This window comes from Dasypus novemcinctus, chromosome 19 (assembly GCF_030445035.2).
Source record: "Dasypus novemcinctus isolate mDasNov1 chromosome 19, mDasNov1.1.hap2, whole genome shotgun sequence".
In the NCBI taxonomy this organism is placed as follows: domain Eukaryota; kingdom Metazoa; phylum Chordata; class Mammalia; order Cingulata; family Dasypodidae; genus Dasypus; species Dasypus novemcinctus.
In genome coordinates this window covers 49,927,749-49,952,077 of record NC_080691.1, presented here as the reverse complement: position 1 = coordinate 49,952,077, position 24,329 = coordinate 49,927,749, and the positions used below count along the sequence as shown (strand labels likewise).

The 24,329-nt window shown below is 46.1% G+C and overlaps 1 protein-coding gene and 1 non-coding gene across 2 annotated transcripts in view; both read left to right on the top strand.

The window, feature by feature from the left end:
* The window catches only part of LOC131273039 (cationic amino acid transporter 4-like), a 96,659-nt gene that overhangs the window by 3,754 nt on the left and 68,576 nt on the right, over positions 1–24,329 (top strand). Inside the window, 1 exon segment of the mRNA XM_058281017.1 lies at positions 22,847–22,955. Coding sequence (XP_058137000.1) covers positions 22,847–22,955 — 109 coding nt within the window.
* On the top strand, positions 16,879–16,985 carry LOC131274689 (U6 spliceosomal RNA). Its single transcript, XR_009181976.1, has one exon. It is a non-coding gene; the product is annotated as a U6 spliceosomal RNA (small nuclear RNA).

Sequence of the window (24,329 nt, the reverse complement as noted above, 5' to 3'; positions counted from 1 at the left end):
GCACAGTGGCCTCAGGACCCAGCTGGCCCTCAGCTCACCTCCTCGTACTTGTTCCTCCAGGAGAAATGGGCTTCTCTATCCACATACAGCAGCAGCAGGTCACAGAGGAAGGTGACCTTGGGAGAGGCAGGGTAGACCCACGTCTACCTCCCCAACCCAACCTGCACCCCAAGACACCACCCACAAGCACAGGGCACTTGTGTATGCAGGCACCACAGCCACAGCCACAGGGAGCAGGTGGCAGCCGCTCACCATGCCCAGACAAGCTGTTCCAGTGCCCAGAGTGATGGTCGTGGGAATGAGCCCGAACCTCCCTGCCTGAGAGAGAAAGAAACCTGGCTGAGCCAGCCTCAGATCATACCTATGGCTCCATGCCTCCAGCCCTGTCTCCCCAACTGGGCCCCTCTGGCCCCTACCTGCCCAGTGACCAGGATGTCAAAGCAGGCTGGGGACAGCAGGAGTCCCAAGGAGGGGCCAAGGAAAGCTTTAGAAGAAATGACCTCTGAGCTGACACCCGAAGATTGTGAAGTTCAAGGGATAGAGCTGGGGTGGGATGGAGGGAGGAGTATATGCAAAGGCTGAATGAAAATCAGGAGAGAGAACTGGGAGCCATGGAAGAGTGGTGAGCAAGGGTGTGCAGAGTGGGGTATGACCGCTGCCTCATTGTTTGCACTCATTGTCTGCTCTCTGTGTCTGCTCATTGTGCACTCATCTTTTTTTAGGAGGCATCAGAAACCGAACCCTGGATCATGCATATGGGAGGGAGGCACCCAATCACTTGGGACACCTCTGATCCCACTTATTGTGTCTCTCAATGTGTTTCTTCATTGTGCCTCTTCGTTGAATCGTCTTGTGAGAGCTCACCATGCCAGCTCATCGTGTCAACTCGCTGTCTTGACCATCTTCTTTAGGAAGCACCAGAAACTGAACCTGGGACCTCCTATGTGGTAGGCGGGCACCCAACTGCCTGGGTCACATCTGCTTCCCTGTTAGGAGATTTTTGAAGACTGAGTCAATCTCTTTAAATGTGATTGGTTTGTAACTTCTTGTATTTCTTGTGGTGTCATTCTAAGTAGTTTGTGCATCTCCAGGAATTTGTCCATTTCATCTAGGCTGCCTGGTTCATTGGCATATAGTTTCTCATATCCTCTTACAATCTTTTTGTTTCTGTGCAGTCAGTGTTAACTTCCCCTCTTTCATTTCTGATTTTATTTACATCTTCTCTCTTTTGTTTTCTCTGTTGGTCCACCTAGGGGTTTGTCAATTTTATTGATCTCAGAAAACCAGCTTTGGTTTTGTTGATTTTCTCCATTTCTTATTCTCAGAACCATTTATTTCTGCTCTAATCATTACTACTTTTTTCCCTCTGCTTGCATTGGGAATGGTTTGCTCTTCTTTTCTAGTTTCTCATTGTTTGGTTAGATCTTTGATTTCAGCTTTTTCTTTTATTTTTTAAATATAGGTCTATAGTGCTATAAATTACCCTCTCAGAATTGCCTATGCTGTATCCCATAAGTTTTGGTAAGTTCTGTTTTTGTTTTCATTCATCTGAATATATTTTTCATAATTTCACTTATAACTTCTTCTCTGACTCACTGACTATTTAGGTGTGTCTTTTTTTCAGCCCCAAACATTTGCAAATTTACCTCTTTCCTGTCAGTTATTTGAGTTTCATTCCATTCTATCCTGCAAAGGTGCTTTATATAATTTCAGTCTTTTTGTATTTGTTGAGGAATGCCTTGTGCTAAATGTGGTCTATCCTAGAGAAAGACCCATGAGCACTTGAAAGAATGCATAATCTGCTGAGTTTGGGTGCAATTTTGTGTATATGTTGGGTCTAGCTTGTTTATCATAGTGTTCAGATTTTCTGTTTCCTTGTTGATCTTCTTTCTAGGTGTTCTAATGATGTGAGTGGTGTATTGAGGTCAACAAGGTTTACTATAGTGATGTCTGTTTCTCTCTTCAGTTTTGCCAGAGTTCACCTGATGTATTTTGGGACATCCCTGATAGGTACATATATATTTATGGCTGCTATTTCTTCATGGTGGATTGTCCCTTTTATTAATATGTAATGTTCATGTGTATCTATGTTATGTTGAGGCAGCAAGAAGCAGGGTACATTTGGGGAGTGGGTGGCAAATATAAACTTCCGTATCTCATCTGGGGCTTTGATATATTCCTTTGCTTGGGACATTTCTTCAATTTTCATAGTATGCCTTGTAATTTGTTGCTGATATCTAGACATCTGGTTAGGATGGTGAGTTTACTCAAATGCTCAATGTCTCTCATGGAGATTTGGTGGCAGGAGAATGTGTGTTACTGTTGTTCTTTGATTCTTGATTCAACCTGTCCTGGGTCTTTAAAATTCTCAGTTAGTTGCTCAAATCTGGGCGCTGGAGCCAGTATTGGGTTGCAAACCCGCTTCCAAGGTACTTGGGGAGGGACTCTGTGAAGGCCACAAAAGCCTCATGTATTTATTTACTTTCAATTACCTTATGTAAATTTCCTTGATCTGCCAGAAGATGGTGCCAATTGACAGCCCTCTCAGCTCAGAGACTGGTTTTGTCTAGGCTGCAACATGAACTGGATCAACTTGGTAGAGGATCCCACCTGGAGACTAAGTGCCTCATAATTCAAACTTGCTCAAAGGTAGTTCTGCAACCTTGGCTGGCAGCCCCCTCTTTTCTCAGGTAGGAAATAATCCTTTCCCCTCTGTATCCTCAACAACCAGCCTCGGTCAGTATAGAGAAAGTCTGAGAGGGTTGGATCTCTCTAGCCCTTGTTGACTCCCAAGACAAACAATGATGTGGTCCCACCAGCCTGGAAGGACTCCTGGGATAAAGCAACCAAATCTGTGGAAACTGGAGCATTGATCTGGAGAAAGTGGCCACGGTAGTTGTTGAGAGCAGGAAGAGGGAAGAAGAGATGAGATGTGGGGGCATTTTTGGGACTTTGAGTTGTCCTAAATGATATTGCAGGGACAGATGCTGGACATAATGTATCCTGCCATAACCCACTGAATGGACTGGGGGAGAGTGTAAACTACAATGTAAGCTATAATCCATGCTGTGCTGCGGTGCTCCAAAATGTATTCACCAAAAGCAATGAATGTGCCACAATGATGAAAGAGGTTGTTGACACGGGAGGACTGGGGGGTGAGGTGTGGGATATGTGGGAACCTCTTATATTTTTTATTGTAACATTTTTTGTGATCTATGTATCTTTCAAAAAAAAAAGGATTTAATAAAAAAGAAAGAAAAAGAAAAACCAAAAACTGAGTCAGGGAAGCCAACATGGCTCAGTGGTTGAGCACTCGCTTTCCACACATGAGGTTCCAGGTTCAATCTCCAGTCTCTGTACCTTAACAGAAAAAAAAAAAGCTGAGTGAGTCTTACACTGTGTCCCTCTCACTCTCCTTTCCTAGGGAGGTGGATCCGTGGGTCCCACTTTGCTGTAGCCACCAGCCCCAAGGCCTGACAATTCAAAGTGTCTTTGGGGTGGTGGAACATGTCACCAGTTGCAGCTACAGCTTTTAACTCAGTTTTGCTATCATGATTCTTTTCCTTTGCCCCTTTTTCTTCAGGGTGGTGTCCAGCCTTCCTGTGGTGTCCTAAACCCTACAGCATTTTTTCCCAGGCCTTTTCTGACTATCCTCTAGCTATTTTGCTGGGATAGAACAGAGGCCGATATCTTTCTGGTGGGCCATCTTCCTGGAAGTTGGTTCCTCACTGGTTTCTGAAGTGACCAGCTGAGTAGAATCTTCAGCTGGCACTTCTCTTTCTGTTCCTTCATTGCCTTCTGAAGAACGATGTATTTGAGAGTGATCAGGATCTTCTGATTCTTCCTTTACTGTCACAGCTTCCATTTCTAGGGAAATTCCAGAATCTTCCATGGATTCAGCTTTCACTTTGATGGGGCCACAACTTCCACACAGAGACAGGACTGACCTTTCAGCATCTGCTACCATCCCCCAATGACCTAGGTGCTTCTTTGGCTCCAGGAAATGTTTCTTAATGATAAATGAAATCCCTCCTCTGTTCTCCAAAATCCATTATCTGTTTTTATGCTAGTAACATGCCATTCTGACCACTGTAGCTTTCTTTCAAGGTCAGGCAGTGAAATTCCCCCGCAGCACTTTTTTTTTTTCAAATGCCTTGGCTATTAGCATGCAGTCTTCCTTCCCAATGAATTTGACAGTTGCCTTTTCTATTTCTGTAAAGTAGGCTGTTGGACTTTTGATTGGTATTGCATTGAATCTATAAAATCAGTTTGGGTAGGATTGATATCTGCACAATATTTAGCCTTCCAATCCATGAGCATGGAATGTCTTTCCATTTCTTTAGATCTTTGATTGCTTTCAGCATTGTTTTATAGTTTTCTAAATGCAGATCATATACATCTTTGGTGAAACTGATTCCCAGGTATTTGAGTCTTTTCGTTGCTATTGTTAATGGAATATTTCCCCTGAATTCTTCCTCCAATTGTTCAGTACTACTGTATAAATACATTATTGACTTTTGTGTGGTGATATCATATCCTGCCACTTGACTGAACTCATCTGTTAGAGGGAAAGCTTTCAGCCTTTCCCCATTGCATGTGATGTTGGCTGTGGGTTTTTTCAAATATGCCTTTTATCATATTGAGGAATTTTTTCTATTCCTACCTTTCAGAGTGTTTTCATCCATAAAGGATGCTGGATTTTGTAGAATGCCTTTTCTGCATCAATTGCAATCATGTGGTTTTTCCCTTCCATTTGTCAATGTTATTGCATTGCTTTTTTTTAATGTTGAACTAGCCTTGCACACCAGGAATAAATCACACTTGGTCATGATGTGTAAGTCTTTTGGTGTGCTGCTGGATTCGATTTGCAAGTATTTTTTTGAGAATTTTTTCACCCTTGTTCATTAGAGTGATTGATGTATAATTTTCTTATAAGGTCTTTATCTGGCTTTAGTATCAGAGTGACCATGGCTTCATAAAATGGTTTGGGTAATTTTCCCTCAGTTTCAATTTTTTGGAAATGCCTAAACAAGATGGATGTTAATTCTTCTCAGAACACTTGGTAGAATCCACCTGCGAAGTCTTCTGGTCCTAAGCTTATCTTTGTTGGGAGATTTTTGATGACAGATTAAATCTCTTTCAATGGAATTGGTTTGTTAAGTTCTTGTATTTCTTGTAACATCAGTGTTGTTACAAGTTGTGCATTTCTAGGAATTTGTCCATTTCACCTAGGTTGTCTAATTTGTTGGCATTCAGTTTCTCATAATATCCTGATATCCTTTTTATTTTTCTGGGACCATAACATCCCCCCCCCCCCCCCGCCTTCTCTTTCCTTTCTGATTGTTTTTATTTGCATTTTCTCTCTTTTTTTCTTGGTTAGTCTAGCTAGGTGTTTCTCAATTTTATTGATCTTCTCAAAGAATCAGCTTTTGGCCCCGGATGCTAATGACTATGCTTGTGAGCTGATAAACCCAAAATAAGAACAAGGCCTAGAACAACTTTGTGCCTGGGAATTTCCTCCTGTCAGCCTTCATGTTACTCAAATGTGGCCAGTCTCGAAGCCAAACTCAGCATGTAAATGCAATGCCTTCCCCCCAGCGTGGGACATGACACCCGGGGATGAGCCTCCCTGGCAACGAGGGACCACTATCAACTACCAACTGATGATGCAACTGGAAAATGACCTTATACGGAAGGTTCAATGCGGATCAGCAGAATATCCATGTCTACATAAAATACCATGACTTTAAAATGCTGTTTGACCTAAAGTAAGGGGGAAATGGAAAGGAGAAATGAGTGTATATGGCTATGAGTTTCTAAAAAAGAGTCTGGAGGCTGGCAGAAGGTTTGCCCTCATGCACAACTGAGCAGAGTCAGAGAGACAGATAAAGCAGATACAACCCCCAGATATTGGTTCCTTTGAGGGCTAAAGAGACCCACGGGAGTTATGGTCATGGCCGATGGGGTTAACTACCAGGGCAGATGGCCCCTCTTTGGAAATGGTGTTTATGTGTGATGAATCTGGACTCAGATGGGATCTCCCTTCATAAGACTTTCATGCCAATGTGCTGGAGGTGCAGTTAATGTTGGGGTTTAAGATATATTTAGGGGATTTGAATCTCTGGACTGACAATGTGATAGCCAGATCCTGAGCCTCAACAGACTCCAGCGTCTACAATCTGATTTATTGGACTTACCACACTCAGCTAAGATGGAGTTGAAGAAGGACAACCACCACACCATGGAGCCTAGAGTGATTACAACTGAAAATGGGAGGATTGCATCCAGCATCCAGGTGGAATCTGACCCTCCTCTTGACATAGAGGTGCAATGGACACAACCAATCCAATGTCCACATAGAAGAGGTGGCATTGGAATGGGAAAAGTGGACATAGTGGACGAAGGGTATGGGGAAAGGCAGGAAGAGATGAGAGGTGGAGGCGTCTTTGGGACATGGAGCTGCCCTGGATGGTACTTCAGAGGCAATCACCGGACATTGTAAATCCTCACAGGGCCCACTGGATGGAATGGAGGAGAGTATGGGCTATGATGTGAACCAATGTATATGAGGTGCAGAGGTGCCCAAAGATGTACTTACAAAATCCAATGGATGTGTCATGATGATGGGAACGAGTGTTGTTGGGGGGGGGAAAGGGGGGGTGGGGGGATGGGGTTGAATGGGACCTCACATATATATTTTTAATGTAATATTATTACAAAGTCAATAAAAAATAAAAAAATTAAAAAAAAAAAAGAATCAGCTTTTGGTTTTGTTGTTCTCTATTTTTTCATTGTTATTCTCAATTTCATTTATTTCTGCTCTAATCTTTATTATATCATTCCTTCTGCTTTCTTTGGGATTGGTTTACTTTTCCTTTTTTACTTTATCTAGATGTTCCATTAAATTTTTGCGTTTAGCTTTCTTCCTCTTTAAATGAATCTTTGGGGCTATAAATTTCCCTCTCTAGCCTGCCTCCTCTGTATCCCTTAAGTTTTGATAAGTTGTGTTCTCATTTTCATTTGTTTCAATATATTTACTGATTTCACATGCAATTTCTTCTTTGACACACTGATTAATTAGAATTGAGTTGTTCAGGCTCCACTGGTTTGCTACTTTACTCTTTTCTTGTTATTGATTTCCAGTTTTATTCCAGTATGATCTGGGAAGGTGCTATGTAGAATTTCAGTCTTTTTGTATTTATTGAGAGCTACACTGTGACCAAACATGTGGTCTCTCCTGGAGAAAGATGGGCACTTGAGAAGAATGTATAACGTGCTGAGTTTGTGTGCAACATTCTGTGTAAGTCTGTTAAGTCTAACTCATTTATCATATTATGCAAACTCTCTGTTTCCTTGCTGATTTTCTGTCTAGTTGCTCTAATTCTATCTAATCGTTTTGAAATCTCCAACCATTATTGTAGAGATATTTATTTCACCCTTCAGTTTTTCCAGAGTTTGTCTCATGTATTTTGGGGCATGATGGTTAGGCTCATAGATACTTATGACTGTTATACCTTCATGGTGGATTGTCCCTTCTAATAATATATAATGACCTTCTGTATCTCACAACTTTTTTTGCATTTAAAGTCTGTTTTGTCCAATATTAGTATAGCTACACTTGCTAATTTTTGGTTACTATTTTCATGGAGAATCTTTTTCCAACCTTTCACTTTCACCTGTTTTTTTATCCCTGGGTCTAAGATGAATCTCCTGTAAGCAGTACATGAATAGCTCGTGTTTTTTTGGTCCATTCTATTAACCTATATCATTTGATGGTGGAGTTTAATCCATTCACATTCAAAGGTATTGCTGTAAATGCAGTATTTACATCTTCCATTTTCTTCTTTGGATTTCACGTCATATGTTAGTTTGCCTGTCTTTTTACATTTTTGGTTATTCTTTCTGCTACCTTTCCATCTATACTCTTTTCCAGGCCTCTCTCCTTTGTTTTTCTTTCAGGTTCTAAGGCTTCCTTTAGTATTTCCTGCACAGGTGGGTTGTTTTTTATGAACTCTCTTAGTTTATGTTTGTTTGTGACTATTTGATACTCACCTTCATATTTGATGGACAATTTTGCTGGATAGAGAATTCTTGGCTGGCAGTTTTTCTCTTCCAGTATCCTAATTATACCATACAACTCTCTTCTCATCTCCTCTGTTTCTGATGAGAAATCCATGCTAAGTCACACTGGACATCCTTTCTATGTGATGGTTTGCTTCTCCCTTGCTGCTCTTCAGAATTTTCTCTTTATCTTTTACATTGGACATTCTGGGTAGTGTGTGTCTTGGAGTAAGTCTATTCGGATTTATTCTGATTGGGGTATGGTGTGCTTCTTGTACATATAAGTACATTTCTTTTGTTAGAGTGGGGAAATTTTCAGTCATTATATCCACAAATACTCTTTCTACGCCTTTTCTCTTCTCTTCTTCTTCTGGAACTCACATGACATGTATGTTATTGCATTTCATGTTGTCATTCAACTCCCTGAACCCCTGCTCAATTTTTCTATTCTTTTCTCTCTTCAGTTTCAATTGTTCTGTCTTCAGTATCACTTATTCTTTCTTCTTTCACTTCAAGTCTGCTGTTATATGCTTCTTGTGAATTTTTTTAATCTCACTTATTGTGTCTTTCATTCCCATGAGCTCCATGTCTCCTCTATTCAAGATTTCAAATTTTTCCTTGCACTCACTCAATGTCTTCTTGATGTCATTTATCTCTTTAGCCACATAGTCTTTCAATTCATTAATTTGGTTTTGCAAATTTTCATGCTGCTGTTAATTAGTTCACTCAAATCATGCATCCTTATGGTGCTTTCAATGTATTCCTTTTCTTAGGCCGTGTCTTCCATTTTCTTAGTATGGCTCATTAATTTTTTACTGATGTCTAGGCTTCTGATTAGGATGGTAGTTTAGTCAGATGCTTAATTTCTTTCTCTTTTGTAGGGATTTAGTGGTAGGAGGCTGTGTGTTACTGCTGCTCTTTGATTCTTGGTTCAACCTGGATCGTTAGGATTGTCCCCATTAGCTGCTCAAAACTGGGCTCTTGACCCAGGAATGGGCTGCAGACCTGCTTCCTAGACCTTTTATGTCCACTTCCTTGCTCTTCTAGGAGATGGCATACTTTAGTGGTCCTCTGAGATCAGGGCCTGCTGGGACTGTGTCAGCAGCAACACTGACAGGATTGTCCTGTTAGAGGTTCCTGCCTAGAGGCTAAGAGACTTGAAATTCACACCTTCTCAGAGACAGTCCTTCAGCCTTCACTGTTAGCCCCCTCTCTTTTCCCAGGTAGGAAATAATTCCACTCCCCTCTGCATCCTCAACAATCAGTCCTGGTTGGTAGAGAAGGAGATTGGGAGGGTCGTATCTCTTTAGCCCATTCCAGCTCCCAAGGCAGACAACGGTGTGGCCCACCCAGCCTGGAAGGGCTCATGGGACAAAGAAGACCAAGTGTGTGGATCAGAAGCTGAGTCAGCCTTAGGCTGTGTCCCTCTCTTTCCCCTTTCCTGGGGAGGTGCGTCCTCAACAATCAGTCCTGGCTAGAAGTGAGGAGATTGCCAGGGTAGGATCTCTCCAGTCCTGTGCTGTCTCCCAGGGCAGACAACGGCATGGTCCCATCTAGCCTGGAAGGGCTGGTGGGACACAACAGACCCAGTCTGTAGATCAGAAACTGAGTCAGCCTTAGGATGTGTTCCTCTGTCTTCCCTTTTCTGGGGCAATGGATCCCTGGATCCCCCTTTGTAGCTGGCTCAGAGGCCTAGCAATTCTATAGTGTCTTTAGTGTGGGGAAGGGTGCTGGCATTAGCTGCTGCTGGTTTCAACTCAGTTTTGCCATCATCGCGATTGCCCTCCTTTGTCCCTCTCTCTTCTGGGCAGTGTCCAACCCTTGCCTGGTATCCTAAACCCTAGATCTTTTTCCAGGCTGTCTTAGCCTGTCCCCTAGCTATTTTTATAGCAGAGTAGAGAGTTCCATGTTTCTAATCTACAATCTTCTTGGAAGTCCCACTATTTTTTCAAATATTGTCTCTACCCCTTTCTCATTCTTCTAGAAGTGTCCCCGCGATGAGTATATTTGGTCCTTTGATGGTGTTCAAGAAGACTCTAGGCTCTGTTCACTTTTCTTCATTCTTTTATCTTTCTGCTTCTCAAACTTAATCAGTTACATTTATCTTCAAGGTCACTGACTTTCTTCTGAGAGCTCCAATCTGCTATTGAACCCCTGTAGGAAATTCTTTGTCATTGTGAGCTGTGACTCTCTTTAGTTCCTCTTCATGATTTCTCTTTATCACAATTCTCTGTGTTCATCTAGTTTTTCTGATTTCCTCTGATTTCTGGTTTCCTCATCAGTGATTTTCAGTTTTTTTTATCCTCTTCCTTTGCCCAAGCTAACACTTCCTGTTTATGTTTTGCAATCTTTTTGTTGCAATCTGGGTGATTTTATACATTAAGGTGCTAAATCTGGAATGTAGAGACTGAAGCATCTATTCCTTATATTTGTGTTCAGTTAGTGTGATGACAGAGATTTCTTTGATCACCAGGAGTTAACAATAACAACAACCAAAAAAACCCTTTCCAGTCTTTCCAGATTGGCGTGTATGAGTGCTGTTCTTCAGAGCCTGGCTGTTCTGGGTATAAAGAATAGCCCAAAGCAAAAGTATTAGGTCCTCTCCAGTCTTTTCTGCAGCTGTCTCTTGTCCTGGACATACACGTGTAACCCTAGGAATTTTCCCACTTACATGGAGCCAAATATCCTCATTCTGCTAGGAAACAAGTGTTTCCTTATGGTCCCAGGTGCTACACAGTATGTCCCATGATTTGTAGTCCTTTGCAACAGACGACTGCAAACTGACTCTTCTCCTATAGTGTTCTATAGGAGAGCTCTGTGAGTCACCTCTCCGTGCAGGGAAAATCTGGGCTGGTAAGCCTACAATGAGCATCAAGGTTCACCCTTCAGGCTGTCTCCAGACACAACAGAATGGACATGCATGCACCCTAGTATAAGCACAAAGGCCATGCTCCTGCCTCCAGAACTGGAACCAGAGACCTGATTAGAAACATGGCCTGGCTCCTTGCTGAGCTGGTTAGGGGATGAGGGAAGGGCCAGTAAGGATGCCCTGAAATCAACCAGTTTTACCTTTCTCTCAGTTCAGTGCTCATTGGAACCCTTCAAAATTTTCCAGGGCTTTGAAAAAGATGTTTCTTCCAGTTCTTGCTTGTTGATTAAAGCTTCTGTAGAGGTATAGAGCCCTGCCTAGAGTGTCTTGTTCTACCCTCCACCTTGTGGGGACAAGTCAAAGGGGAGGCAGAGGAAGATGTTCAGACATGGGGGATAGGGTCTGCAGAGAGACAACCAGCACCTAGCACCTGTGGGGAAGGGGCTCTGCAAGGGGAATCACAGGTGCCCAAGAAGAGAGAGCTCTTAGAGAAGACCAAGTGTACACCAAAGGGCCCAGTAAAGGGCAGTCTCAGCTGAGACAGTGTGACAGAGAGGCAGAGGTGAGATCACATGTGTGTGAGTCACAGTCCTTTTGGCAGTGGAGGGGAAAAGGGCCCTATGGCCTTGTGGGCTATAAGCTGCCCATGCCGGTAGCACATGTGTGTAGACCTGGAACTGAAAGGCTCTCTAGAGATGGCCTGCAGGTATGGAGTACTGGGTTGCCATCCTGGGGAGTTCTGCCACATTCTCCAGTGGAACAGCGACAATCCCCAAAGTGCAAGGGAGTGACCAGTGAAGAAGGATGTCTCAACGATGGACCTTTGATACTGATGACTATGCTTATGAGATGTTGTGCTTGAAATTTCAACTTGACCTAGTGTTGCAGGGTGCCTAAGAGTTACCTCCCAGGAGCCTACATGTTGCTCAAATGTGGCCACTCTCTGAGCCACACTCAGCATATATATGCATTACCTCCCCCCCTCCCCCAGCATGGGAAATGATTTCCAAGGATAAGGATACCTGGCATCGAGGGATTACTACTGTAGCAGTTTGATATGGTTATGAAATCCAAAAATAGATATTGGATTATGTTTGTAAATCTGATCTGTACCTGGGCATGATTGAGTTATGATTAGTCCCAACTAAGGGGTGGGGACTGACAGATGAAAGGCATGGCAAAGGACAGAATTGAGGGATTCTGATGTTGAAGTTTTGATGTTGGAGTTTCATGCTAAAAATTTAAGCTGGAGCCCTGGGAAGTAAACTCACAGAGGAAAGAGAAGCTAGCCCCAGGAAGAAAGGAATCATGAACACAGAGAGAAGCAAGACCTTCTAAGGGAGGAACCCAGGAAGCCTGAACTCTCACAGCCTTCAGCAGCCATCTTGTTCCAACAAGTGAAAATAGACTTTGGTGAGAGAAGTAACTTAATGATTTATGTTCTGGTATCTGTAGGCTCCTACCTCAAATAAATACCCTTTATTAAAACCAACCAATTTCTGGTATTTCACATCAGCACCCCTTTGGCTGACTAATACAACCACCAAGCACTGGCCGGTGGTGCAACTGGAAAAAGACCTTGTCTTGCAGGAAATCCCATCCACCAGTCATGTGTGATCAAAGCCCCCTCTCAATTGAGAGGTGGAGTGGACATAGCCATCCCAGGGTCCTCAGGTTGGGGGAATAAAATATGGACTACAGTGCACTTACTGATATTCTACTGTAGAATTATTGTGACTCTACCAGTGGAAGAAATTATATCATTCATGTGGAGACAATGGCCAGTGGAGTTGCAGAAGGCACGGAGAGGGATAAAGAGGTGTGATATGGGGACATTTTGGAGATTTGGAGTTGTCCTGAATGATATTGCAGGGACAGATGCAGGACATTATATGTCCTGCCATAACCCACTGAATAGACTAAGAGAGAGTGCAAACTACAATGTAAACTATAATCCATACTGTGTAGCAGTGCTCCAAATTGTATTCATCAAATGCAATGAATGTACCACACTAATGAAAGAGGCTGTTGATGTGGGAAAAATGGGGGATGTGAGGAGTGAGGCATATGAGAACCTCCTCTATTTTTTAATGTAACAATTTCTTTTATCTATGTATCTTTTAAAAACAAATAAAAAATATTTTAAAACCTGCTCCTGAGGGCCCTAGGAACATCTGGACAGCATAGGCAGACCACAGGGCCTCATGAAACCAGCACACTCTCAGCACGCTTTATCTGGGGATATATGAAAAGGTATTTCCCAAATAGAACATAGTTATCCTCATTTATAAGTCCCCTAACTATGATTCTTCTCCTTTTATGAACTTATAATTTTCATTTTAATGGTTTAGAATATTTCTCAGAGACTTAAAGCTGTTTATACTGTTCCTTTGCTGGTGGAGTCTGAAAGCCAGCAGATACATGGCTAACTCCTACACTCCAGTTCTCCAGGCCTGCAATGGACAATGAACACAATGATGATGGACCAGCCCCAACCCAAAAGAAAGGAGTATCTTCAACCGCATAACAGTTCCTCTGTCCCATAACATCTACATCTCTCTCAGACTGAAGTAGTCAGAATGGACAGCAAAAGACTGAGGAAAGAACAAAATTAAGGGAAGAGCATAACTGCTGACTAAAGCAGATTTATTGTTACTGTAATTAGTATCTTGTTAACTAACATGTAAGTCTGATATAAAAAATAATTTCATATAGGAGCACATATAGCTCAGTAGTTGAGCATGTTCAAGGTCCTATGTTCAATGTCCTATGTACAAGGTCTGGGGTTCAATCCCCAGTCCATCCAAGCAAACATAAATAAATAAAAATAAAACCAAATAAAATTTAAAAATAATAAATTGGGAAGCAGATTTGACCCAACAGACAGGGCATCCACCTACCACATGGGACGTCCAAGGTTCAAACCCAGGGCCTCCTGACCCATGTGATCAACTGGCCCATGCCCAGTGCTGATGTGCACAGGCAGTGCCCTGCCACGCAGGGGTGTCCCCCAGGTGGGGGAGTCCCATGCACAAGGAGTACACCCCATAAAGAGAGCCACCCAATGCGAAAGAGGTGCAGCCTGCCCAGGAGTGGCACTGAACACACGGAGAGCTGATGCAGCAAGATGACACAACAAAAAGAGACAAAGATTCCTGACGCCACTGACAAGAATACAAGCAGACAAAGAAGAACACACAGTGAATGGACACAGAGAGCAGACAACTGGGGGAAGGGGAGGGAAGGAGAGAGAAGTAAATAAAAAGTAAATCTTAAAAAAATTAATAATAAATTACCACACAAGACAGAGAATAAAAATAAATTAAAAAGACAGGGTAAGTGAATTGCAAACCATTTTGTTTTGATCATTTCTTAACTTTAAGGAATAGAGTAATTTAAAAACAGAATGTGAAGATGACAACCATTCAGAACCATCTGAAATGGCAGGCTCTGCCTTGTTGGTGTCTCCAGCTTCTCCCCTAATGGGCACAGGGATTTAACAACAGAAAATAAAACTGAGGCTTCCCTTGTAGTCTTTTATAGAAATATAGTCATTTGTACCCTGCTCTCATGTCAAGAGTAGTGGCAGATTCTACTGGCACATGTGAACTTCTTAAGAGATGAGATTCTTTGGAAATGAAAATTTAAGTTAGTAGCAACTTAACTCTTTGTAAGTAATTCACCAGATATTACTGCTAAGGAGAAGGAGAAAGAAAAGGCCTTCTGGAAATCTTGCTTATTTCTTATAAGATTTCTGACACTGTGGGTTAAAGGAAGTGGAATATGAGTTTGGGAAAGTTAAATGACACAGCCTTCTGTGTTTATTGCTCTACTTAACTTCATAAAAAGATAGTCTAGGGAAGAAGATGTGGCTCAAGCAATTGAGCCCCCATCTGCCATACAGGAGGCCCCATGTTCGATTCCAGTAGCCTCCTGGTGAAGGCAAACTGGCCCACTCCAGAGAAAGCTGGTGGCCCACACCACAGACAGCTGGCGCAGCAAGATGATGCAATAAAGGGAAACATGTAGACACAGGAGAACACACAGCAAATGGACACAGAGAGCAAACACCATGCACAAATGGCAAGGGGAGATAAATCATTTAAAAAGAGTCTACAATTTACATGGGATAAAAAACAAAGTATGTCACCATGAGGAAATTATCAGTCACTTCTCAGGTGAAAAACCTACCTGCCCAGGGTCTAGAAATTCCAATGCAATGCTGACAGGATTCAGGAATCCAGGGCTCCAGAGCTGGAAACCACAGGAAGGGCTCCATGAGGAGTCACATAAAGGTTCACACAAATCCTTGCAGGCAGGCCAAGGGTTAGGATGCTAACCAAGAGAGAAATAAAGATTTGCCATTTTCTTCTCAAGAAGATTGTGATGGTTTTTCTTTGAATCAAAAACTGTAGAGGATGTTGTAGCAGTTTGATATTATTTATGTACTACAGAAATAGATATGGATTGTATTTGTAAACCAGTCTGCTCCTCTGGGCATATTAGATTGTATTAGATTCAGAGGTTTCACTTTTTACTTTATTAAATCAAGATTAGGGCTTTTTTTTTTTTTACGATGTCATTAGGGTGATTCAGTTTGATTTCCCACCCCCACCCACTTTGTGAGCTATACAAATGGATGCTCAATAGAAGACAGGGAAGTAGATACACAGAGTAGGAGAACACAGAGAGTTTTGTTGTGGATGCTGGAGCCCTGGAGAGACAGTCGAATAGTTCATCTGATAGTTTGCAGCTGAAGAGACCAGAGCTCTGAAGAGCTGTGAAAGCCAAGAAAGAAACAAGACCCAGGGAGTGAGATGAGCTTTATGCCAGCCTGTAGCTGAGATCAGAAGAAGCTGGGACCATGGATCCTAAGGAGGAAGAGGAAGGCTGAACCCTAGCAGAGACCAGAGCCATCTTACTCCAACATGTGGCAACAGACTTCGGTGAGGGAAGTAACATACTCATTATGGCCCATGACTGTAAGATTTTACCCCAAATAAATACCCTTCATAAAATCCAACATGGAAAGTAGATGTGGCTCAGGTGACTTTCTCCCACCTACCATGTGGGAGATCACTGGTTCAGATCCCAGTACCTCCTAAAGAAGACGGCGAGCTGGCTCAATGGACAGGCATGGGAGGCTGACACAGCAAGAGATACAAGAAAAAACATAATGAGAGACCCAACAAAGTAGGGAGCAGAGCTTTCTGGTGCCTCCTAAAAGATGACAGTGAGCTGACATGATGGACAGGTGTGGTGAGCTGATGCAACAACATGATAAGACACACAGGGAGGAAAAACATGAGAGACACAACAAGAGCAGAAAGTGGAGGTGGCTCAAATGAATAGGTACCTCCCTCCCACATCAGAGGACCCAGGTTTGGCTCCCGGTACCTCCTAAAGAATCAAGGGAGGGAAACAAACACAGCAAGTGAAAAAATGAAAAGCAACAAGGGGGTGGATAGAAATAAATAAATGTCAGAAAAAAAAAAAAAGAAAACCAAATAAAAGAAACTTTGCACCTCTATGTCAAGAGGAGGCTCAGATTCCACATGGATGCTGGATGCAATCCTCATGGGTATGGGGAAAGGCAGGAAGAGATGAGAGGTGGAGGCGTCTTTGGGACATGGAGCTGCCCTGGATGGTGCTTCAGAGGTAATCACCGGACATTGTAAATCCTCATAGGGCCCACTGGATGGAATGGAGGAGAGTATGGGCCATGATGTGGACCATTGTCTATGAGGTGCAGAGGACCATTGTCTATGAGGTGCAGATGTACTTACCAAATCCAATGGATGTGTCATGATGATGGGAATGAGTGTTGTTGGGGGGGGGGAGAGGGGGAGTGGGGGGGTGGGGTTGAATGGGACCTCACATATATATCTTTAATGTAATATTATTACAAAGTCAATAAAAAAAAAAGAAACTTTGCAATATGTAATACACTGCTCACTTTGGCAGCACATACACTAAAACTGGAGTGATACAGAGAAGATTAGCATGGCCCCTATGTAAGGATGACATGCAAATTCATGAAATGTTCATATTGTTTATTAACCACTGAGATTTTTATCAACTTTAACTGTTCTCAAAGCAGCCACTCACAGCTGAAATAGCATAGTAAAGAAGCAGTGTAACATAGGAAGCTGGGAGAGAGTAAGTTTAATATGCTGATTGTCTGGCTGAGACATCTGATTCTCTTTGTTTGAACTGAAGACAGATGAAGGAAAAACCTTGTTTTGGGAAAATCAAGTTGAACCAGTAATATTAAATCATCTAAGACTATCCAGTAAAGGACTCTTGTCCAATGTTATTGATAGTTTGCTTCAGATGACAGTGGACTCTAATTTTTCCAGCATTTTCTGGAATCCTGTAGCAATATTTAATTTTTCATACTTGGTCTCTTTTGCTTCAAACCCCAAAGCTTGACCTTCAAATACCAGGAAAGCCTAGTGTTGTTCGATAAGAACTTTATAAAATCAAGAGTAATAAGAAGCACTTTCAACTCTTTACAATTCATCTGATGCTTCAAGAAATACCAAGAAAAACATGTCCAGAGCATGTCTTTCTCTGTAAGAACCTAAATGCAACTCTGTTCAATTTGGGTTTAGCAAAATGCAACTCCCTGGTCTCCAATGCAAGCCATTAGACTGGCTTGTTAATTATACATATTATATATGTCTTCCGTATTTGTATAACAGTAAAATCATGAAAGTAAAATTCTACCAAGGGAAGCTATCAGTAGTATTATTTATCATGAAAGATAAATAGAAAGGTTTTATTTTAAATTGTGTAAATCTGTAGATACTATGGAATTTTTGGACTGTTTCAGTTCAACTAAGATAGTATTTAGGTACAAAACAGAATTTCCAGATATGACACTTGGGGTACTTTTTTTTTTTTAATTTTTTTTATTGACTTTGTAATAATATTACATTAAAAATATATATGTGAGGTCCCATTCAACCCCACCCCCCCACCCCCCCCTCTCCCCCCCCCCCCAACAACACTCGTTCCCATCATCATGACACATCCATTGGATTTGGTAAGTACATCTTTGGGCACCTCTGCACCTCATATACATTGGTTCACATCATGGCGCATACTCTCCTCTATTCCATCAAGTGGGCCCTGTGAGGATTTACAATGTCCGGTGATTACCTCTGAAGCACCATCCAGGGCAGCTCCATGTCCCGAAGACACCTCCACCTCTCATCTCTTCCTGCCTTTCCCCATACCCTTTGTCCATTATGTCCACTTTTCCCATTCCAATGCCACCTCTTCTATGTGGACATTGGATTGGTTGTGTCCATTGCACCTCTATGTCAAGAGGAGGGTCAGATTCCACCTGGATGCTGGATGCAATCCTCCCATTTTCAGTTGTAATCACTCTAGGCTCCATGGTGTGGTGGTTGTCCTTCTTCAACTCCATCTTAGCTGAGTGTGGTAAGTCCAATAGATCAGATTGTAGGTGCTGGAGTCTGTTGAGGCTCAGGACCTGGCTATCACATTGTCAGTCCAGAGATTCAAATCCCCTAAATATATCTTAAACCCCAACATTAACTGCACCTCCAGCACATTAGCATGAAAGTCTTATGAAGGGAGATCCCATCTGAGTCCAGATTCATCACACATAAACACCATTTCCAAAGAGGGGCCATCTGCCCTGGTAGTTAACCCCATCGGCCATGACCATAACTCCCATGGGTCTCTTTAGCCCTCAAAGGAACCAATATCTGGGGGTTGTATCTGCTTTATCTGTCTCTCTGACTCTGCTCAGTTGTGCATGAGGACAAACCTTCTGCCAGCCTCCAGACTCTTTTTTAGAAACTCGTAGCCATATAAACTCATTTCTCCTTTCCATTTCCCCCTTACTTTAGGTCAAACAGCATTTTAAAGTCATGGTATTGTATGTAGACATGGATATTCTGCTGATCCGCATTGAACCTTCCGTATAAGGTCATTTTCCAGTTGCATCATCAGTTGGTAGTTGATAGTGGTCCCTCGTTGCCAGGGAGGCTCATCCCCGGGTGTCATGTCCCACGCTGGGGGGAAGGCATTGCATTTACATGCTGAGTTTGGCTTCGAGACTGGCCACATTTGAGTAACATGAAGGCTGACAGAAGGAAATTTTGGGGTACTTTTTATAAAAAGTTTAAGAAATATTTTTTTAATTGTGGGATTGTTAGGAATAAAATTGGTGCTTATATTGGGGAAAAAGTAATAAACATTGTTTAATTCCATCTATGTAAAATATGAATGCAAATAAATTACAAAGACAGAAATAGATTAGAAATTTTTATATGGCAGGGGAATGATAAAGAGACTGAGAGGTGGTTACAAAGGTGCGGTCACCCCTCGGGCTGAAGTGTGGTTTGCTGGCCTGGCGGGGGGAGCAGCCGCGGCAGGCCAAGCCACTGCCCCCATAATAGGGTGGCTGGACGGACTCACCGCCACCCCTGAAGGGAGCTCGGCATGGGCGCAGAGTGCCCTCAGGTCTCCCCTTCTCGGCAGCCATTCTTCCGCGGCCGCCCCTCCTCCCGGATGGTGCCACCCGATGCCTCGTGGGGTGGCACCCTTCTTCTTCTTTCTCCCTGCGCAGGCGCAGGGCGGAAAAATCCAGTCTGCCCTTTTCCCCTCCCCCGACAGCAGCAACAGCCAGGCGTGGGCAGAAAAATCCAGTCTGCCCTTTTCCCTTCCCCCAACGGCAGCAACAGCCAGGCGTGGGCGGAAAAATCCAGTCTGCCCTTTTCCCCTCCCCCGACAGCAGCAACAGCCAGGCATGGGCGGGAAACTCAAGTCTGCCCTCCACCCCAGCAACAGCAGCCACCAATCCCTAAACCCTGCCCCTTCCCCCAGCAACAGCGACAGCCAATCCCTAACCACCACCCCTCCCCCGTCCAGTACCACCCACTGACCTTTCACCGGCAACCAATCAGAACAGGGCGTGGCTTCGACCAATCAGCCTTCCCCAGCCCCTTTAAAACTGTTGCCTCTCCCTCAATAAAGTGGACTTGCGTGTTTACCTTGTCTCCGCGGTAGTTCTTCTGCCGTGCGCCCTCCAGTCCTGAGAGCCCCCGACAAGGGCCTGGCCTCCCTTGTCCCCAGTTCGTTGCCTGCTTCTCCGGGTGACTCCTTCATCGCCGGCTTCGCCGGGGAACCCCGTCAGCCGAACCACGCAACCCCTTGTGAGACCGATCCCTCGTCTGCTGCCGGACCGACCCCTCGTCCCAAGTGGGACCGACCCCTCATCCCAAGCGGGACCGACCCCTCGTCCAGAGCTGGACCAACCCCTCGTCCGCAGCCAGACCCCACCTCTACTGACCGAGCAAGCCACCGCAGCTGGTGCCCAATGTGGGGCAAGGCAACCCCACCACAGCCTCACTCCATAACCTGGCGGCGCCCCCCCTCCTCTCTTCTCACCTTGGGACTTCTCTCGTGCAACATTGCTGCTACCTGAGCCTTGGCTACCTCATACGATCCACGGCGGTCTGGGAGAATCGCTGAATGGCTTTCTCCTTCCATGTCGGGGGCTTATACCGACCCGCTATGATTAAGAGGAGCCTTGGATTTCTCGGGAGCGCGTGCTTGCACGTCTGAAGTAACCCTACCACAGCCCTACGCCCTCCTCTCTTCTCACCCCTATCTTTTCGCTCTGCATTGCTGCTCCTGAACCTTGGTGACCTCATATGATCCACGGCGGTCTGGGAGAATCGCTGGATGGCTTTCTCCTTCCATGTCGGGGGCTTATACCGACCCGCTATGATTAAGAGGCACCAATAAAACTCTCAGGAGCGCGTGCCTGAGCACCTCCACCCCTGCCTTCACCTCTGCCTCCTCCCCTCCATGCTTGCTCCCCTTTGCCTTGCTCCACTGCTCGTCATTCTGCCCTCCCCTCATCGGGGCCTTCTCTTGGCCCGCGACCACCGTCGGAGCCCCACCGGCTCCAACCCCTCGTCTCACCGTGCACCTCAGCTCCCATCGCCGCGCTCTCAAGGTAAGGGCCCCTTTTCTTGTCGGCTCCAAAGGGCCATTAGCAATGGGTAACATCCTTTCTGCTGGGCAGGCCCCGCAGGTTCGGGCCCTCGCCGGTCTCCTAGACACTCACCGGTGTAAGATCTCTTTGAAACAGCCCCAAGTTTTCTGTAACCGCAGCCCCCCATGCCACCATCACTCTCAAGCAGCTCCAGCCCCGCTAAACGGCCCGCAACCCACTTTCCCTGGCCCGCGGCTTGCGGAGCTTCCTCCTGTCTCGACCTCACTCCTCTTCTCAGCCATCCAAAGCGTCCTTTCTCGTCCCCCGCCCCCCCTCCCTTTTTTTGCCTGAACCCCCACTGCGTTGCAGATTGGGCCGCCCCATGTCAGCCCGCCCCGTTAACATCGGCCTCTCTCGCGCCCGTGGAGACTTTGGCCTTCTTGTTGTCCTCGCCTACATCTCCACCACTCCCGACGCTGCTGCCACCACCGCTGCTGGTGCCCTGACGCGACTTGTCCTCACAGCTGCGATCCTCCAGACCATCACACAGTTTGCCTCTGCCACTCTTCGCCACCAAGAAGAGATCAACTACCTGTAACGTGCTGTCACCCTGGACTTTTAACAGCAGATGGATCTTATAGCCACCGAGATCAACAAGAATTGGACATTGGCCACCCTTGCTTGCAACGGCAAGATACCGCCCCCTAAATTGTACATTTATATCCCCGTCATACTCACCTCCCTCTTCAGCCCCACTTCCCTCATTGCTTACTGCCTTTTGAGCCTCGGCTACTTGTTGCTGCTGCCATCCTGGCCCTTATTTGAAAAGAAGGGGGAAATGCGGTCACCCCTCGGGCTGAAGTGTGGTTTGCTGGCCTGGCGGGGTTGCAGCCGTAGCAGGTCAAGCCGCTGCCCCCATAATAGGGTGGCTGGTCAGACTCACCGCCACCCCTGAAGGGAGCTCGGCATGGGCACAGAGTGCCCTCGGGTCTCCCCTTCTCGGCAGTCATGCTTCCGCGGCCGCCCCTCCTCCCGGATGGCGCCACACGATGCCTGTGGGGCGACACCCTTCTTCTTCTTTCTCCCTGCGCAGGCGCAGGGCAGAAAATTCCAGTCTGCCCCTTTCCCCTCCCCCAACGGCAGCAACAGCCAGGCGTGGGCGGAAAAATCCAGTCTGCCCTTTTCCCCTCCCCCGACAGCAGCAACAGCCAGGCATGGGCGGGAAACTCAAGTCTGCCCTCCACCCCAGCAACAGCAGCCACCAATCCCTAAACCATGCCCCTTCCCCCAGCAACAGCGACAGCCAATCCCTAACCACCACCCCTCCCCCGTCCAGTACCGCCCACTGACCTTTCGCCAGCAACCAATCAGAACAGGGCATGGCTTCGACCAATCAGCCTTCCCCAGCCCCTATAAAACTGTTGCCTCTCCCTCAATAAAGTGGACTTGCGTGTTTACCTTGTCTCCGCGGTAGTTCTTCTGCCGTGCGCCCTCCAGTCCTGAGAGCCCCCGACAAGGGCCTGGCCTCCCTTGTCTCCAGTTCGTTGCCTGCTTCTCCGGGCGACCCCTTCATCGCCTGCTTCTCTGGGCGACCCCTTCATCGCTGGCTTCGCCGGGCGACCCCGTCAGCCAAACCGCGCAACCCCTTGTGAGACCGATCCCTCGTCTGCTGCCGGACCGACCCCTCGTCCCAAGTGGGACCGACCCCTCGTCCAGAGCTGGACCAACCCCTTGTCCGCAGCCAGACCCCACCTCTACCGGCCAAGCAAGCCGCCACAGAGGAGGACTTGGAGGGCTGGGGACACCACTGTGTCCGACCATACTTCCTTTCTGCATGGCAGGTGGGCACAGGGCACATGCATCCCAAATCTCCCAAGGAGGAAAAGGAGGCCCTTGGGTAGCAGATCTTCCCCACAGCTCAGCTCTTGCCCCCTCAGATGCCCCTGGTGCCCCTGATGCCAGCTTTGAGTATCCTCCTCAACATCTATCTCATGCTGAATCTAGGCTACGTGACTTGGCTGTGCTTTTTCATCTGGCTGCTGATTGGTGAGTTGGGGTGAAGTGGGGCATGGGAGGTCGGGGTGCCGAGCAGGTGGTGGGAAGAGGGCCAAGCGGGCTGGACCTACCTCTCAGGCCCCTCCCACCACCACAGGACTCGCTGTGTACTTTGGCTGCGGCATCCAGCACAGCTAGGAGAACCTGCGGGAGCCACAGGATCAGGCTAGCAAGCTTGCACTACATGGTGTTGCCCAGTGCAGCCTGGAGGAGAGTGTGCAGGCTGTGTAGCCAACTGTCCAGGAGCTTGACCACACGGAGCAGCCTGTCAGGCTGTGAGGCCGACCCATGGCCTGCCAGTGCACGTGCAGCTTGTCCTGGGCTACTTGGGCTGCCATGGGTCGGGGAGCCTCCAGCCCTCAGGCCCTCAGACACTGGTGCTGAATTCTGGGTCCTCAGGGATTGGGCCATGGCCAGCGGTGGTGATGTGGACTCTTTGCCCAGCACCTCCCAGTGGATTATGACAAGCTCTAGCTACAAGCCAGGTGGCCGGATGGGAAGGAAAGAGGCCCACGGTGCTGGAGATCTCCAATAATACCTACTCAGGCATCCGAGTGGCCTGCTGCCACGTCCACTGTGGCCTTCTTTGTGGCTCTAAGTCCCCATCTACCCCTGGGAACCAGTTGATCACCCAAAGGCACAGCAGAGATGCCAAAAGCTCTGCAAAAGGGAAGGTCAAGGCTAGGCCAGGCCAGTGCCCTCTGCCCAGTTCAGAAGGGAGACACGCACTGTGGACATGGGTCATGTCTCCAAGGGCCAAGGGGCCCATGACAGAAGTGGGGTCAGAACCCACACGAAGACTCCCCACATCCCCCAGAAACCGATCCAGGGAGCAGAGGCTCAGGCCTAAGGCTGTGACTCCCAGAGAACCTTTGGCTTCCCAGGACTCCAAGAGAGTAGGATGTGTGCCTGTTTATCCCAGGGGCAATGGGGAACTTCTCTGGCTGGCAGGACTGGGCCCCAGAAAATGGCTCCAGAACTGGAATCTGGCCAGCCAGGAGGGGGCAAGTCTGCTCCCCTGATGTCCTATGGTAGCGTTCCTTCCAGATAATTCTTCCGCCTGGGGGGCCTGGGCGTCCCAAATGTAGGTGTCCCAGGCTAGGGTGGGCAGTTGCCCAGACAGGTTCCTAGGTATGGCCTGGGGCAGCAGTGAATTCCAGATGCACTGGGTGCCTGTCCTCAGGGCTCCCAGGAAGCCCGGTGGGCAGGGTGGGGCTGGGCTGGGGATTACCAAGAACTCACATAAAAGGTCCCCAAAGCCCTTCAGTGACCACCAATGTAGCCCCTCTGCCCTCTCCCCTCCTCCCAGCCCTCCAGACCCTGGCATGACCCTCCAGAGAAGGGGCTGATGCTCCAAAGATGAAC